This window comes from Suillus paluster (genome assembly GCF_016628075.1).
Source record: "Suillus paluster strain FC165 chromosome Unknown EDB91scaffold_94, whole genome shotgun sequence".
Classification (NCBI taxonomy): domain Eukaryota; kingdom Fungi; phylum Basidiomycota; class Agaricomycetes; order Boletales; family Suillaceae; genus Suillus; species Suillus paluster.
This window is the reverse complement of record NW_024537654.1, coordinates 20120-34718: the sequence shown is the minus strand read 5'-3', so window position 1 is coordinate 34718 and position 14599 is coordinate 20120. Positions and strand designations below refer to the sequence as shown.

Genomic DNA, 14599 nt, shown 5'->3' with positions numbered 1-14599 from the left:
CACCGAGTGCCGAGTTCCAAGTTCCGGGCATCAAGTACCGAGTGCTGAAACCTGGCACTCAGCACTCGGTACTTGGTGATTTGTTCAATTTATGAAATGTTTTATTTTAGTTTCGTGTTTCGGTGCTCAATGCCTGGAACTCAATGCCCAGAACTTGGTGTCTGGAACTTGGTACTCGGTACTTGGTGATTTGTTCAATTTATGAAATACCTGGAACTCAATATTAGTTACCCGGATGTCGATAGATGTTACCCAGAACTCAATGATTTCCAAATTATGTAGACATTTCAACCTCACCCAGATGACCCTCATCACCACCTTCAACTTCAACCTTGACCTCAACATCCATGTCATCAGCAGAATTGTATTATGGGAAAAGGTTGCATGGATCATCTGGCACCACAATGTCTCCAGCAGTTGGGGGAGTAGGTGATGGGTCCAGGGCTAGTTGAACTTGGCTCAGCTCAAATATGAGACCCTCAATGGCAGAGGGATCCACAATTTTCGAGGGTGTGGGCTCCATCCCTGCCATTGAAAGCTCCAAGCACTGAATACTTGGTACTCGGTACCTACTTGATACTCAAAACTCAGTACTCGGTACTTGGCACTCAGTTCCTAGTACTTGATACTTGATGCTGAATATATTGGTAGATCTTAACCTATTGATGTCATGAGACTATGGATAGACTCCCCTAGACAAGGGCTATAACAGTGGTTTTCATCGAAAAAGTTCCCACGGTCTACAATATCGAGTACCGAGCACCGAGCACCGAGTACCGAGCACTGAGCACTGACTACCAAGCACCAACTACCGAGCACCGAGCACCGAGCACCGGGCAGATATTTATCTAAAAAGTTCCCATGGTCAAAGTGCTTTCTTGAACACTCCATTTGCAAGTATTTTGCTTATATCTTACTAGGATCTTAACCTATTGATGTCATGAGACTATGGATAGACTCCCCTAGACAAGGGCTACAACTTTAGTTTTCATTGAAAAAGTTCCCACGGTCTACAATATTGAGTACCGAGCACTGAACACCGAACTACCGAGCACCGAGCACCTGACTACCGAGCACCAAGCACCGAGCACCAAGCACCGGGCACCGGGCAGATATTTATCTACAAAGTTCCCATGGTCAAAGTGCTTTCTTGAACACTCCATAGCTTCTTCATCCAACTTTTTCTTGTCCTTTTTGTCCTTCTCAAGCCTTTCTTTCGCTTTCCTCGCATCAGCACCTGCTTCAAATGACTTTTTGAACTCCCAAGCTGTAACATAGCGAGCTTTGACCTTTGTCGTTGTGTGAGTTTTCTTTCTCCTCTCAGTTTCAGCTTTCACCTGCCAATCTTGATTTTCACACTGCGCAATAGTACAATGAGTGTTCACAGCATCGACCTGCGCAGTCTGCATAGCAACTGGCCTCTGTGAGTGTTTGATTTTCAGCGTAAAGTTGCTGGATGTGTTCCCACAGTTCCTCCTTGCTTGACGCCATGGCTTGGAAATGTGACATCGGACGTACGAGAGCTTGAGATGCTGCAGGGGCAGATGAGCGTGTGATCATGGAAGTTGAAGTGTTGGGTGGAAGCTGAGATGAGCCTGCGACAGGCAATGACAGATGCTGTGCTGCGCTCGTGAATTCCTCTGAGTCCGAGCTGGTATCTTGAGAATCCGATTCGTCCATGCTGGGGTGGTAGTCTGTGTCACTCATATCACTGTCATCAGATGAGAAGTCATCCGAGTAGGCTGATATTGGTGAGGATGGAGTTTCGGCTGGATATGAAGGGGGCATGTGAGCAACTGTAGATGTCGACTGACTTGGAGTGAAGTCTGCTTCGGAAAACACAGATGGGTTGAGAGGGTGAATTCCTGTCTTCCGGAATGCCTTCTGTATCAAGAGGGGAGTGATGACTGTGCGGACTTTCATGTACTCGAAGAAAAAATTATAACAATCAATGACGGTGCCTTCTGCAAGGCATTGGTCAACATGCGAGGTCCACTTCCTTGAGAGTGCTGAAAACACGCCCACATCTAGTGGTTGTGTTTTGTTCGTTGTTTTGGATGGAAAACTGAACACAATGATGTCATTGTCATATGCAATTCCCTTGAGTGTATCCGTTTCATGAGAATTATGCCCATCAAGGTTGAGAACAATGGGCTTGTCATTGATGTGCCGTTTTTTCGCCTCAGGAGCAAAGGTGTGTTTCAACCATGCCGCAAACAGTTCTTGATCAATCCAACCTGTCGGAGAAGTTGCAATCCTGTATTTATCTGAATCAATAGAGCTAACATCCAGAATTTGCTCTGGAACTGACCCTCCGATCCCTTCAATATTTCAGGTATTCAGTATTAAGGGGGCCATCAGCCAAAACAAAGGATGGAGGAATAGAATCGTCAGCGGCCAAAACACATTCAATTATCGTCACCAGCTCTAAATTATCACTGTGGATACGGTAGCATTCTCAGTTGTTTTTTGAGAAGATAAATTTCGAACTATCTCCCTTTCGGCCACCTCCCATCTGACACCCCTTCTCGTCAACATTCCAGTTGTGTTCTGGCGGAATTCCATCATACTTTTCATCCATGGTCTTGCACATATCAAAATACTCCATGATTGTTGCCTTGTTGAAATTTTGTGCACATTTCAGATCCAGGCCTCAGGGTTTTGCAACAATGATTTCTGCATGACGAGAAAGGAAGCGGCGGACCCAATTCTTGCCAGGGTAAACTTTCACCATCTCCAGTATTCGAGCACGGAGTTTTCGAGGATGTAGAGGGGTTGCTGAATCCGAGTTATGGTGGCACCAGTCCACCAGTACTTTTTCTTGGGATTCATTGAGGAATGAGCGTTGAGTACGGTATTTGCCTGCTGCACGATCTCGCACAGTCTGTGGGGGTACCTGAAGGAAAATTGAGTTGTGATAAAATTATTGAGGGAGTGCTTACATTGTGAGCTATGGCAGTACTGCGAAAACTGCCATGAACACCAGTCAAGGTATCCTGGATGGCGGCTTGAATGCGAGCCTCTTTGGTGGGATCTCGGGGACCTTTCCGCTTCCCACCAACTCGAGTGCGCGCCATCCATGCAGCAAGTAGACCACAACTTTGTGGGGGAGTAATGCATTATCTGTTGTAGTTACAAGTGAGTTGCATTGCATTAACAGTTGTAACTACAAGACAAATAAATGCATTATCTCATGATAACTACAAGAGCCAGAAGATGATAATCACACGAGTCATAAGTACATTCAATAAAAGCAATCTCGATTAATACTACAAGCCGAAGACGGCAGCACATGGGATACAAGATAGGATATTAAGGAAGCGGCAATTCTGGGAGGTAGAGATCTAACTCGGCTTCATTAGCCATCATAGTCTCGGATGCACTATCCACCGGATACATCGTATTATAGGCCGTAGTCAGTGAGAGATATGCGGCCCACTTGTTCTCAAAACAATTGGTGAGATCATCCCTAAGCTGAGCCTGACGATAGGCGTAGGCACCTAGACCCTCATTATCAGCAGCGGTGCCAAGCGTGCATTCTGAAGTCTTCTTGTTCCACCATGATGCGTGCCACCTAAGAAAGCAAGACACTCGGCGCATCTCCTCCTGGAGCAGCTTAACTTCTTTGGCCCATTGCATGGACCTCACACGAGCTTTGCACCATTCGACTCTGAGACCTGCCAGCATATTCAGTGTCTGTCCGTCACAACTCACACTCCAGCTTACTATCTTGTACGACTTCATCTTCACCATCCCCGACTCCTTCAACCAGCCAAATCCACAATAACTGTCTTCGACCTTCACTTTCCCCTCACTTCGGAACTGACATCCCACGGATGTCATCCTTCCTCTCGAGAACCTTATATTTGTGATCCCACCCAACCTTTCCAAGCATGTGGGCAAGAGATGAGAGCGCCGTACAAGCCGCACGGTACTTATCTGCTGTGGCTGATGCCCTGGCTTCAACATGACTGAGGGCATTCTGGGCTCAAGTGTTTGCGCTTTGGCCATGTATCCAGTCCCGTTTGAAGGTGTACATGTAGTCCCACAGGCAAAGACTCTGTCTCATTTCTTCAAGAGTGTCCCCAGCCTGAGCGTGTCGTAATTCCCACTCGGTCACAAGGAGTCGTGCATTGCAAGGTATGGGGTTACTGCACAGAGCGGATGGGAGCCAGAGCTGGGAATCCTCGGGATTGATCATGCCCAGGGTGCTGTGGGAAGGCAATTCGACCCTTGACTCTATGAGCTGTACTGCGGGGGTGTAAAGAATTTGGATGCGCTTCCAAGTGTCGATTTTGCATTGTAATGCATTCTGCAGTCGTTGGACTGTGCCCTTTTGAATATCTGTGGCATGCAGACCCTGTTTCCCGATGTCTGTTTAAGACAACGCCTGTTCATGAAGAAGTGAATGAAGTAGAACGAAAATTAAGTCAGATCATACTACATACTGTTCATTCTCCAGGTCGATCCCCGATGCAATGAATATGCTTGGAGAAACATCAGCATGCAATGAAACATCCATTCCTTGCTGTAGTTCAGCTGCCTCCAGTTGGGCGAGTTTGAGTCGAACCGCGGCTTGTGTGATAGCTTTCAAATCAAACACTCAGTCTTGTGATTGGATGGAGTATTGTGTTACTCACGAATAACCTTAGCTTCAAAGGGATTAGTGACCGATAAATCATTCGGATTGTCCTCCCAGCAGTTCGATTTCGATCCTCCATGGCTCTATTGTCTCAAACTTCAAAGCTCTGTTGAGTTCTTCAAATGCCATCTGGTGCACATCTCTTTCCTCTTTGGCCTCATCCATCTTGCGAAGGAGTGTTGTGCCTGTTGTGGATTAGATATGTGACTGTACATAGTACATACTCACTGCCAAATACTAACCAAGTCCTACAACCTTTTTCCAATTCCAGTCGCTGAAATGATCATCTAGCGTGTTTCTACGCGAGCCGGGTCCCATTTCTTTTGTGCTGGAGGCGACTGGGTTAATATTTGACCAACCTCGCTCGGGAGCTTCCCCATCTGTGCATCCAACATTCTTCAAGAAATTGAAAGAGAACATAGTTTGACACTTGAGAACGTGCACCGGTAGATGGAATTTTGGCACGAAGAACCTTATGAACTTCGCGGAATGGTTGAGATGAAGTTCAGAAGGCATAGCTGACATTCTCTCCCAGAGATTCTTGTGCCACTGGCAGGCAATATCATACAAAATATTGAGCAGTGTTGACGTCACGCCCACGGAGAGTTGAAAAGAATAGAAAATCCATATTAGTGTACCTATATCTACCAGTCAGTGCCAGTCTCCTTTCGCAACCTGTTGTACGTGCCTTTCACCTTTTTGAAGATCACCGACTCCATTAGGTAGTTTCATATTATGTCATGCGCAATCAATGGTACCGACTCCAGTTGCAGCTAGGCCCTGAGACACCTTCGTGTCCGCCATGTTTACTGCATTGTGCGACGAACATGTGCTTTTCTAGCATAACAGCTCATCAGAGTGATTCACGGCAGGCTTGTATAATAAAACTTCACCTGTTGTAATGTACCATCATGAGATTGTAGATATGTCTTGTATGCGGTCTCCTTGTCATATACCTGATCCGACCGCTCTGATATTAATATCCGCTCCACTTTCCAACCCCTCCGCCCCATTCATCCTCCGCTCTGTCCTATCACAAGTCCGCATTCCGCCCTGCGCGTCCGCTCAACCGCTCAACCGGTCCCCTTCCATAATCTCTCCATTCAACTGGACCTCTTTCCCCTTTAGGTATATGCTTTCCTTTTCAGTACATAGACCCTCACTTCCGGATCACCGGTAATTCCTATTACCGCTCAATTGCTGATCCGATGCGTACATATTGATATCCGCTCCGACTTATGTCTTTGCCTATGTAAAATACTTACAAACTATATCCTTGGTACATAGCCTTACTGCATAGTTATCCTGATCACTGCCTCATACATAGTAGTATATAACATATCATGTACTTAGATATTTTTCCTTAGTCTTAATATTACTTGTCTTCTTGCAGTTACATCTTGTGAGAATTCTCAGTAGGACCTTGCCTCCTCTGGACACAAGTCTCAACTTGTTGTCACCTCTGATCCTCTGACCCTCCGCTCCGACTTAGAGCCATGCTCTAAGTCTTTCCCTTATTACCCTGCCCCTATCAATATCCCCATATCACCTCTTTTCCTATCCTCTGCATTATCCTCTGCCATCTCTGCTCCTATCAAAATATCTCCCTGGTTCCTATCCACCCTCTGCATCGTTCCCCGCCTTCTCTGCTCCACTCCTAGTCGGTCTGCCGCTAGCAGCTCTTACTCCCCGACCCTCAAAGCGGACCCAAGCGGTCCACTCGTCCTACTATTGGACTACGTCGGACCCACTCCAAATTCGGGGCACATACTTGGCTAAGGGCGCAGCGCAAGAGTTGAAGCCAAGCCCCAACCCCTCTGCCTCTTGAGCTGGCACGGTACCTAACACTCCTCCATGCAATACGCCCAACCGCGACTAAGGCTGGGGTCTGTAGTGTCCTTTGACACTATACATCGTTTGAGTCGAAAATTGGCATCAATGGCTAAAAAAAGACCATATAACCAGCTAAATCATCATCAGCTACCTGGATTGGTGTAGATAGAAATTGTCCGTACCTTATTTCTTTCAGTGCCTCTTCCCACTTGTCAGGAAGGTTTCGACCAGGTTGCGGACAGGCTGGGCACAGCACGGCGCATTCACCACTCTTAGTATTCCCCACACCAGTGGGGTCATAACCTCGGCCTGCTTGCTTGAGCATCTTAAGATGTCGCCACTCGCGGACAATACGCATAAATGCCTCGTAATGATCCTAGTGAAGCAGGTAAGATAAATACTACATTGACATGTTAAACACACCTTTCAAGGTCGTAGTCCTGTATTATTGGTCAGACGAGCAAGGGAGTGGTAAAACTCATACCCTGATGCTTTAGATTCAAATGATAGCAAGTGATATTGTTCGAGGATGGTGAAAGTAGCTGCAGTGCGTGGATCAGTTGATGTAGCTGGAAACCAAGCTGTCCGAAGCAACTGCTTGACATGCCTCTCAGCAGTCTCGCAGCCACAATAGTCAAGGCTGATCTCATGTATACTGTTGGTATCAATGAGAGTAAAATCATTGTTGAATGCCTTTTGAGGCAGCAAGCAGTGTTCACCTGCTGGATAACCGAGTTGCACGTGCAACCCCAGTTTCTTCAGCAAGACAGGCACAAAGTAAATGCCCATCCACTCCTGTAATGAGACGTTGAATCTAAGGCAACAGCTATATGGGACCCTTACCTGAATTCGATGCGCTGGATTGTTAGCGTGTGAAGCCACAACGCAACTATGGCAGCACAACTCGGTGCCAAAGCAGTCCCTGCAGCAAAACTGTGGAGCGCCAGAGTGACAACTCCTGCAGACAGTGTCGTGCATATAATCCCCACGGCCCTCATGTCATAGGAGCTCCTGCAGAAAAAGGTCCCGGTCTTCTGTCCATTTCAACAGCGGATGGTCCTGATTAGATGGGTGAATGAATTTAGACATATCGTACATCAAGAAATACTTACACCCGCTGTATGATTCCGTTCATTAATATTAGCAGCTTCAGCTTCAACCTCGAAATCAGGTTCCTGCACTTCCAAGGAGTAGTCACCATGATCTAAGGTTGGTTCTTCTTCTACCCTGCCACTATCAACCTGCTGTTCTGATGACTCAGAGGGCTGCGAACCAAGAATTTGCGAACTTTGTGCGGTTAGTCCTCGACTCCGTGAAACAAATGTATATGATGCATGGACACTTGGGGTGTTAGGGTTGGTAGGTCTGTATATATTGAGCTTGACTCGTTTGCAACTTCCGCGCGACATGGTGCTGAAGTTCACCGTGCTGTCAGTGCGGCCTTAACTGAATTATTTCTCAAGTGCGATAACCTCATCTTGTTCATTATGCAGCATTGTTGGTAAAAATACCAATGGTAAGTTTGTTGCGCAACACTGGTCATAGAGTTGTCTTTGCTCCTCACAGCTGTGACGGCCGTCTTGCCCAGGGCAAACAGTGCGGTTGTCTTGGGAGCAGGAATTCTACTGACCTCACATGATGGTATTATGCAATTAAGTCCATGAAATGCAATTCCAACTACCAGGAGTACATCAGGCGAGTACATATTTACTTCACAGCTTCTGCATGTAACTGGATAAAATGCATTAGGTCCCTCACGTCATGCATTACTTGACATGTGCTTGCCTCAAAACAGCCAGTTTGGCTCCCTTATTTAAAGCCTGTTGGAAATGGTCACCGGGACATAACAACATGCCTCGCTTTGAACCCCTGGCTTCACAATCACCACCAGTGCCTCTGTTCATGGCTCAAACCCTGTCTGAGTCCTCCTTGGTACCTGCACCACCTGCACCACCTGCTATTGGTATGCTCTCCTCCGTAATTGATGCACCCATATCTCACTGTTTCAGGTGTGTTGTCTGCACCATCGTGCGTTGCTGACGTTCTTCAGGAGATCAATATTGGTGTGTGCTTTTACCCTCTGCAATTGAGATACCTGTTGATTGTGCTCTCCTCCGTAATTGACGTGCATATCATCTCACTGTTTCACTGGCAGGTAGTACATCATGTGCGGCACAATGTGTCGTCACTGACATTTGTCAGGAGGTTGATATTGGTGCATGCTTTTGCCTTTGTGATTGGGATACCTGTTAATTGTGCTCCCCTCCATAATTGACGTGCCTGTCATCTCACTGTTTCAGGTGTATCATCTGCGCCACCGTGTGTTGTCACTGACGTTCATCAGGAGATCAATATCAGTGTGTGTTCTCACCTCTGCAATTGGAATACTTGTCAATGGTTCATGATCTCACTGTTTTAGGTGTACCTGCACTGCCTACCATCGCTGATGTTCAGGATAATGTATTGGATTCAATCTATATATTCTTGACACTGTCTTTTACATCTGACACAGATGTAGAATATGTTGAGGTCTACGAGGACGAACAACTATATGCACTCAGTCGCTGATGCGATGGCAGATGAATGTATGATATACTACCATCATGGCACATTGTACAATGTGCCAGCTAAGAGTGCCCAGCTTGGAGTTAATCCACCATTCTTCTGCGTGACTTGGGGGCATTACATCGGAGTTTTTCAGCAGATGGTAAGATTGCAGGTTGTATCTAAGTCTTGGCATCAGGTTATCTGTCTCTTTTCAGGCATGTCGTTGAAACCATGGTTGAAGGTATTGAAAATGCTGTATATGTTGAAGTCAACTCAATTGAAGACGGGGAGAGGGCAGTCAGGAGGGCAATTGAAAGAGGAGAGATAGTGAAATTCCCGCAGCTATTGGAAAACAAAAATTAGCTACAATTTGTTCCATTAGCAGTAGTGACCACAATTATCTCGCACATCTATGGACATTAGTGAGGCTCTGAGTCTTGAGTTTGTGAAGTAGCTGAAGTGAGATTTTGGCATTGCAACACCGAAGGTTCAAGCTTGTGCTGCTGTCCATTCCAGGCTACACTCGTTTGGGCCCATGCTAGGCCCGCACTTGTTCCCATTGACACTGTAGCACTGGGATGCTAGCAGATGATTAAGATGAGAAACAGTGAGGTACAAGAAGTCAGAGAGAGCACACTACCTGATGTAGGAGTGCCAGCATGGTTTCCATTGACTCCATTCGTGGAAGCAGCACAAGGGGGAGGACTACTGCACTACAGTTGGCGAACTTGGGGGTGGAATCTTCCCAACAACCAGAAGACGGATGCGCATTTGCAGAATGGCCAATGGCGGCTGCATTGCTTTGACCACACCTGCATGAATATCAGCACACCATTTAGCATCAGAATGCCCAGAGGGAGGGACTGCACAAGTGGCCGACAGCAGCATACCTCCAGCATATACCTGTTGAACAACATGTTGATCGCGGCAGGATACTGTACTTGGATTGCACTCCAAGACGATATGGGGAGACAGAGTGTTGGCAGCCATCCTATGGTCATGACAATGGTGTTATCTGTTGTGAGGGCCTGATTATGTCTTGATTGATTGTAGCGCTGCCTAGACGAGTCACACTGGTGAAAAAAAGAGTGAAGAAGGGGCATACATTTAGTATATGTGGTATATGTGGCCCTATATCTAGGGGAAAGTCCTGCAGGATAATGAATGAGAATGCTTGATAAACGAGGAGGAGGACAAAGCGGTTAAGTAGCACAGGGCAACAGTTTTGTAGGTCTGCCCTCTGTTTGGAGGCAGGTCTTTGTCTTGGGAAGGCAAAAGATGCAGAGCTGGGGAACAGCAGGTGGGATGTTATGCAAATTGGTTAGGGGTAGCTCAACAAAGCGCTGCACAAGTTGAACACCTAGTACCAGTTGCTCAATCCTCTGTGCAACGTGCTATATTTATACAATCTTTTTGCCCAGATCTCCTACGTTGAATGATTTACATTAGCTAGCGACTCGGAGGATGCTTGAAACACCAACATACCTGTACTCTCGCCGATACTAGTACAAATGATGTAGTTGGGAATAGGATCTGCGTTTATCCACATACCTTCTTCTGTACCATGCTCTGCTGGGAGACCGTCTAAACCTTATGCTGTCACACCTGATAGTTGCAAGAACACTTGCAAACTTTGCCAGCCAATCTCACAAAAGCCTGAGTGTGTCATATAGCTGATCGCCATATATGTACATGATCATTAATGTCAGAGTCAGTCACTGCAAACTTCAACACATGCAATAATCCATTGCTTTCATCCTATACCTCAACCACAACCTACCAATGTCCTGAAAGTCACTGTATCAACACTTCTGGGTACTCTCTACCATTCCCAGACCTTTTGGGGTCAATATGCATCAGATGACCTCTGTATTGGCAAAGTGAGTGGTTATGACCTCTGTTCACATGTTTTCTGAATAGCTCATCTCATTCTTTATTACAGCTCTTTTTAATTGATATAAGGACACCCTCAAGGCAACATGTATTGTTTTATGGCCTCACTGGCTTCGGTGCTTCTAATAAACACCACTCTCCTGGCATGGTAAGTCTTGGTTCGCTTTTTTGACCACACGTGTTTCTTACTTATTCTCTTCCTCATTTTTACTGCTGCTGGTGTTTCATGGACATGTTCTGCACTATTTCTATACATCTGTATTGTGCCTTGGTCTCCATGTTAAGTTCTTACTTAGTTTTGGGGATTTTATGTCATTCTGACTATTGTATCCCATCCAGCCATTTTGTTACTGGGTGTGGTGATTCATAGGACTCAGTCAGGGTTGTACTACACTCCTCCAACACCGCATATATCCTCCTCTCGTTGGTGGGTGTTTGTTTTAGTTTCTAGCCAACCACTGCCTTGGACGCATTTTTGCGGTCCTGAGGTCCTCCTTTCATGTTCCCTTCACTTAGGTATATTCATAGTACATATTTGAACACCTTATTGATGTTCAGCACTACATATTCTACTTCTCCCATATGTAGATCAGTGCTTTGCCCCACTCTTTCAATCACTTCACTCTAGATCTGTGATTTGCCCCACTCTTGCAAATTTGCTCTGCCAATTTCGATCGCTTTGCTCCACCATCAAAGTACACGCTGTGTGTGCAATACAATGTAACATGTCCATTTGCAAGGGTGCAAACTGGCCAAGACATTCGAACGCTATTCAATTCGCAGTAGCAAATGTCTGAAGGTGATCGGAGCTCTTGTCATATATTATTTTGAAAACTGAATGGTGGTTTTGTGTGCATATATCGTCCAGCATGTAATGATCGAAACCCCATGAAGTCAAGTTTTTATTAAGTTGGTGAGTAACAATATAACTATCAAAAGGTCATCCTCAATGACATGCACGGGATGCTTTTCTCTGAAGCTTGGACTTGGACTCAATTAATATAAGCTATTTGGAAGTCCGGTAATAGCTTAACCTCTTCACCATGGTTGCATGCTGATGGGCTGAAAGGGATCCTTGTTGCACAGACGACCCTTAGGGTGATTGGAGTCAGGAGGAATAGAGATGAGACATGTTGCATGGGTTAGGATGCACCCCTCAAACACGCATGTATTTACAAATTGTAGAATTGATAAGACATTATTTAAAAATGAAAAAAAATCACTTTACATGAACTGTAGATGCTACCGAATTGTGTCAGCGGGACATAGATGACCTACAACCATATTTGCATCCATCTGACGGTCTGGGCTGGCCCAATACAACAAAAGTGCTGGAGGAGTTTTCTCTCTCTCTACTTTCCTCCCATTCACTTCTGCTCAGTATATCATGGTTCATCGTGGTCCAAAGTCGTGGGCTACTGTGGAAGAGGAAGCGTTCCTCAAAGCTCTATTGCCTGAGTATAGAAAATGTCGGTATCAGAAAGCATACGCCAATTTTTGGATCAATACCTTGCGTGCATTTTTCAACAAGTGGCCCGAGTGCATGCGTCTACACTGCGACCCTAACTCGGGTATCCCTGCAGAAGAAGACCTTACTCCTCATCAAAGAGAGATTGTTGGTCAGGCTATCACAAAGCATAAGCAGGTGAGTCAAATCAGCACACATGTAGATCAAAATTTGATGCAAAAATTACCATAGGTCATCAAGCGTTGGTTTAGCTGGCAGGTGAATATGGCACGTCTTGCGCGTTCATGTAACTCCCGTGGTGTACTCAACCTTGATGACACACTTGGAGGGGGGGCAAGTGGGCTCGGAGGGTCTCGGGCCCCACAAGAAGTTGAAGTCTACTCACAATACCACTATAATGCACACGTGAAGGCCACCGCCGACACTGTAATTACAGCAGAGGGGATTTCTTCACGTGGTGTGAAGCTGTCCAAATGGAAGGAGGTCACTCGCATCATATATGCAACAGAGGATGATGGCATACACACCAAGGTTAAGGAAAAGCATGCAGAGATACTCACAAAGTGGAAGCATGATCATGAGCTGGCCAAAGCAGGGTCAGTTGAAGAAATCGATGATGATGCAAAAATATGGTACGTACCATGATTTTATTATTTCATGTTCTAACGGAAGCCGTAGAGCTTTCAATGAACTGGGGTCGCATCTGGACCAAATATTCCATCATCTATCCTACAAGACAGGGGGACTGAAATTTACTTGCATTGCAGGTGGACGTGACCCTCGTACAGGAGAGGTTGTGGTAGTCAAGTAAATCTCACAATTCTCATGATCACATACTGTAATAATGGATCCACGCAGTTTCCACTTGGGAGAAACAGGCACAGGTGCAGAATTCTCAGCCTGCTATCCTGGGTTCTCGGATGTTCAAGTTGCCTATGCGGATTTTGTGAAGGATGCTGTTGGTATGTATTTTCATAAGTCTTCACTGGCAGGAGAATTGCTCACCGTTCGCTAGCTCACGATGACAAGATGCAATTGCTCATGAGTGACTCCGAGTTGGAGGCCCTAACAGTCAGCAAGGATGCAGATGACTTAGAGTGGAACTTTGAAGACAACAACGGGAACATCCATAATGATGAGGATGGACACACAAGTGACCTTACTGATCATATACCCCAGGTACGAGTTCATGATGCATTAATTGCATTTTGCTAATACATAATGCATTTCATGTAATGCATCACTCAGGACTGCCTAGCGACGCTGCAAGCCATACCCGATGTTGACCCGGGTACTGGTACTGGTACTCCAACAACTACCGGAGAATGGTTCAATGACCACCTTCACACCGAGTCTGAGCCGCTCCTTTTTGATGACTTTGACCCCTCAGTTCTTGGTATGGATGAATTTTTACATATGATTGCTATGCTGTCAGTCCCGTATGTCATTGATCATAGTGGTGATACCTATTTTCCTTCTTCGAATGATATACCATATGAATACCCTGCTTCTGCATCTGTTCTCAGCAATTCATTGCCTATACAAGACCTTGATTCAGACTACATATACGATGACAAGCTCGCTTATTTGTCTCAAGGCTTAGACTTCTCACATAGTGACAACAGAGCACTCTCAGAGCCCATTATTCCACCTCCCATTGTGCCTTCTGGTGCAGTACTCCCTGATGAGCTGCCTTGTCTGCCAGCAGTTCCAGACATGCCACAGGCAGCTACCCCCCAGCCACAAACAACAGTTCCTCAGATTCTATCGCCATCACTTCCAAACGGGACGGCTGGTGGAACTGCCACTGGAACTGCGACTAGCACATCTGGTTGTCTCGCTTCTTTGGCTGCCGAGCAGCCAAAAGGACCTCGCCATACCACACGCCAACACGTCCCATCAAAACGTGAACAGGCACTCAATGACATTGGGTCATCGAATGCACGTATCTGCGCTGGAGCAGGAGTTACAAGGGGTAAAGAAAATGATGGATCTAATTTCACGCCTACGAAGCGTAAGGCCAAGCCCGCCAATCCACAAGCTAACAAGTGAGTTTTCTCGAACTTCACCAGTTGTTGAGTAAAGGCTCATGGGTTATAAAAAACAGAAGTGCAGTTAGCTCCTCTTTTATCGGGTCTTTCAGTTAGTATCTGTACATATCTGAAGTGACGAAGCTTTGTTTTCGGATGGTGGTCCAGATACCCCTTCAATTTCAC

The 14599-nt window shown here is 45.9% G+C and overlaps 4 protein-coding genes across 4 annotated transcripts; 1 reads left to right on the top strand and 3 right to left on the bottom strand.

Annotated features, from left to right (window-relative positions):
* Positions 1–2653: 2653 nt before the first annotated feature.
* EDB91DRAFT_1315972 (uncharacterized protein) lies at positions 2654–3077 on the bottom strand (the record flags this gene model as incomplete). The annotated part of the gene is made up of 2 exons (XM_041325177.1): positions 2654–2896; positions 2943–3077. 2 exons carry the CDS (start codon positions 3075–3077, stop codon positions 2654–2656), a joined length of 378 nt encoding a protein of 125 aa, XP_041171803.1.
* Positions 3078–3312: 235 nt separating this feature from the next.
* On the bottom strand, positions 3313–7453 carry EDB91DRAFT_1239524 (uncharacterized protein; the record flags this gene model as incomplete). The annotated part of the gene is made up of 16 exons (XM_041321865.1): positions 3313–3677; positions 3727–3791; positions 3816–3971; positions 4038–4360; positions 4445–4575; positions 4604–4608; positions 4740–4827; positions 4885–5191; positions 5232–5280; positions 5331–5355; positions 5401–5479; positions 6550–6607; positions 6658–6851; positions 6897–6898; positions 6934–7270; positions 7319–7453. 16 exons carry the CDS (start codon positions 7451–7453, stop codon positions 3313–3315), a joined length of 2319 nt encoding a protein of 772 aa, XP_041171802.1.
* Positions 7454–9441: 1988 nt separating this feature from the next.
* EDB91DRAFT_1086395 (uncharacterized protein) lies at positions 9442–10023 on the bottom strand (the record flags this gene model as incomplete). The annotated part of the gene is made up of 3 exons (XM_041316042.1): positions 9442–9603; positions 9660–9834; positions 9926–10023. The coding sequence occupies 3 exons, from the start codon at positions 10021–10023 to the stop codon at positions 9442–9444; spliced, it is 435 nt and encodes a 144-aa protein (XP_041171801.1).
* A 2279-nt stretch (positions 10024–12302) lies between these two features.
* EDB91DRAFT_1086394 (uncharacterized protein) lies at positions 12303–14435 on the top strand (the record flags this gene model as incomplete). Its single annotated transcript, XM_041316041.1, has 7 exons — positions 12303–12560; positions 12615–12979; positions 13062–13190; positions 13242–13345; positions 13399–13562; positions 13632–13779; positions 13819–14435. 7 exons carry the CDS (start codon positions 12303–12305, stop codon positions 14433–14435), a joined length of 1785 nt encoding a protein of 594 aa, XP_041171800.1.
* Positions 14436–14599: the final 164 nt, after the last annotated feature.